The following is a 447-nucleotide window of genomic DNA, read 5'->3' as shown; positions in this document are numbered from 1 at the left end:
CAGCCCCCGCTTCGGGCCTCAGTTGTCCTGTCTGCCCAGTTCAGGCTCAGAGGGGACTCTGGCTCTGAAACGCTGTGAGGACATGGAACAGGGGGGCTCGGGGCCAGGTGGGGGCAGCTCTGAGTGCGACGCCCCTCTCCCAGGCTGGATGAGTCTTTCACGGTCAAGGTGGCCGACTTCGGCCTGGCCCGCGGCGTCCTGGACAAGGAATACTACAGTGTGCAGCAGCACCGCCACGCCCGCCTGCCGGTCAAGTGGTCCACCTGTCCCCCCAGAACCCCACGGTGAAGGACCTCGTCAGCTTCGGCCTGCAGGTGGCCCGCGGCATGGAGTACTTGGCAGAGCGGAAGTTCGTGCACAGGGACCTGGCTGCTCGGAACTGCATGTGAGGGGCTGGAGCCGCGGGGGCGGGGCGAGGGGGCAGGTGCCGGGCCACAGCTGCCCCAA

General features: G+C 67.8%; 1 protein-coding gene across 1 annotated transcript in view; it reads left to right on the top strand.

Moving 5' to 3' along the window:
- Positions 1–447, top strand: part of MST1R (macrophage stimulating 1 receptor) — a gene marked incomplete at its 5' end in the record, with an annotated part of 11,146 nt that overhangs the window by 7,755 nt on the left and 2,944 nt on the right. Inside the window, 1 exon segment of the mRNA XM_014539001.1 lies at positions 184–392. Within this exon segment, the coding sequence (XP_014394487.1) occupies positions 184–392 (209 nt within the window).

The sequence above is a fragment of the Myotis brandtii genome, unplaced genomic scaffold, assembly GCF_000412655.1.
Source record: "Myotis brandtii unplaced genomic scaffold, ASM41265v1 scaffold207, whole genome shotgun sequence".
Lineage (NCBI taxonomy): Eukaryota > Metazoa > Chordata > Mammalia > Chiroptera > Vespertilionidae > Myotis > Myotis brandtii.
The sequence above is the reverse complement of the archived record's forward strand: the minus strand, read 5'-3'. Positions and strand labels throughout refer to the sequence as shown.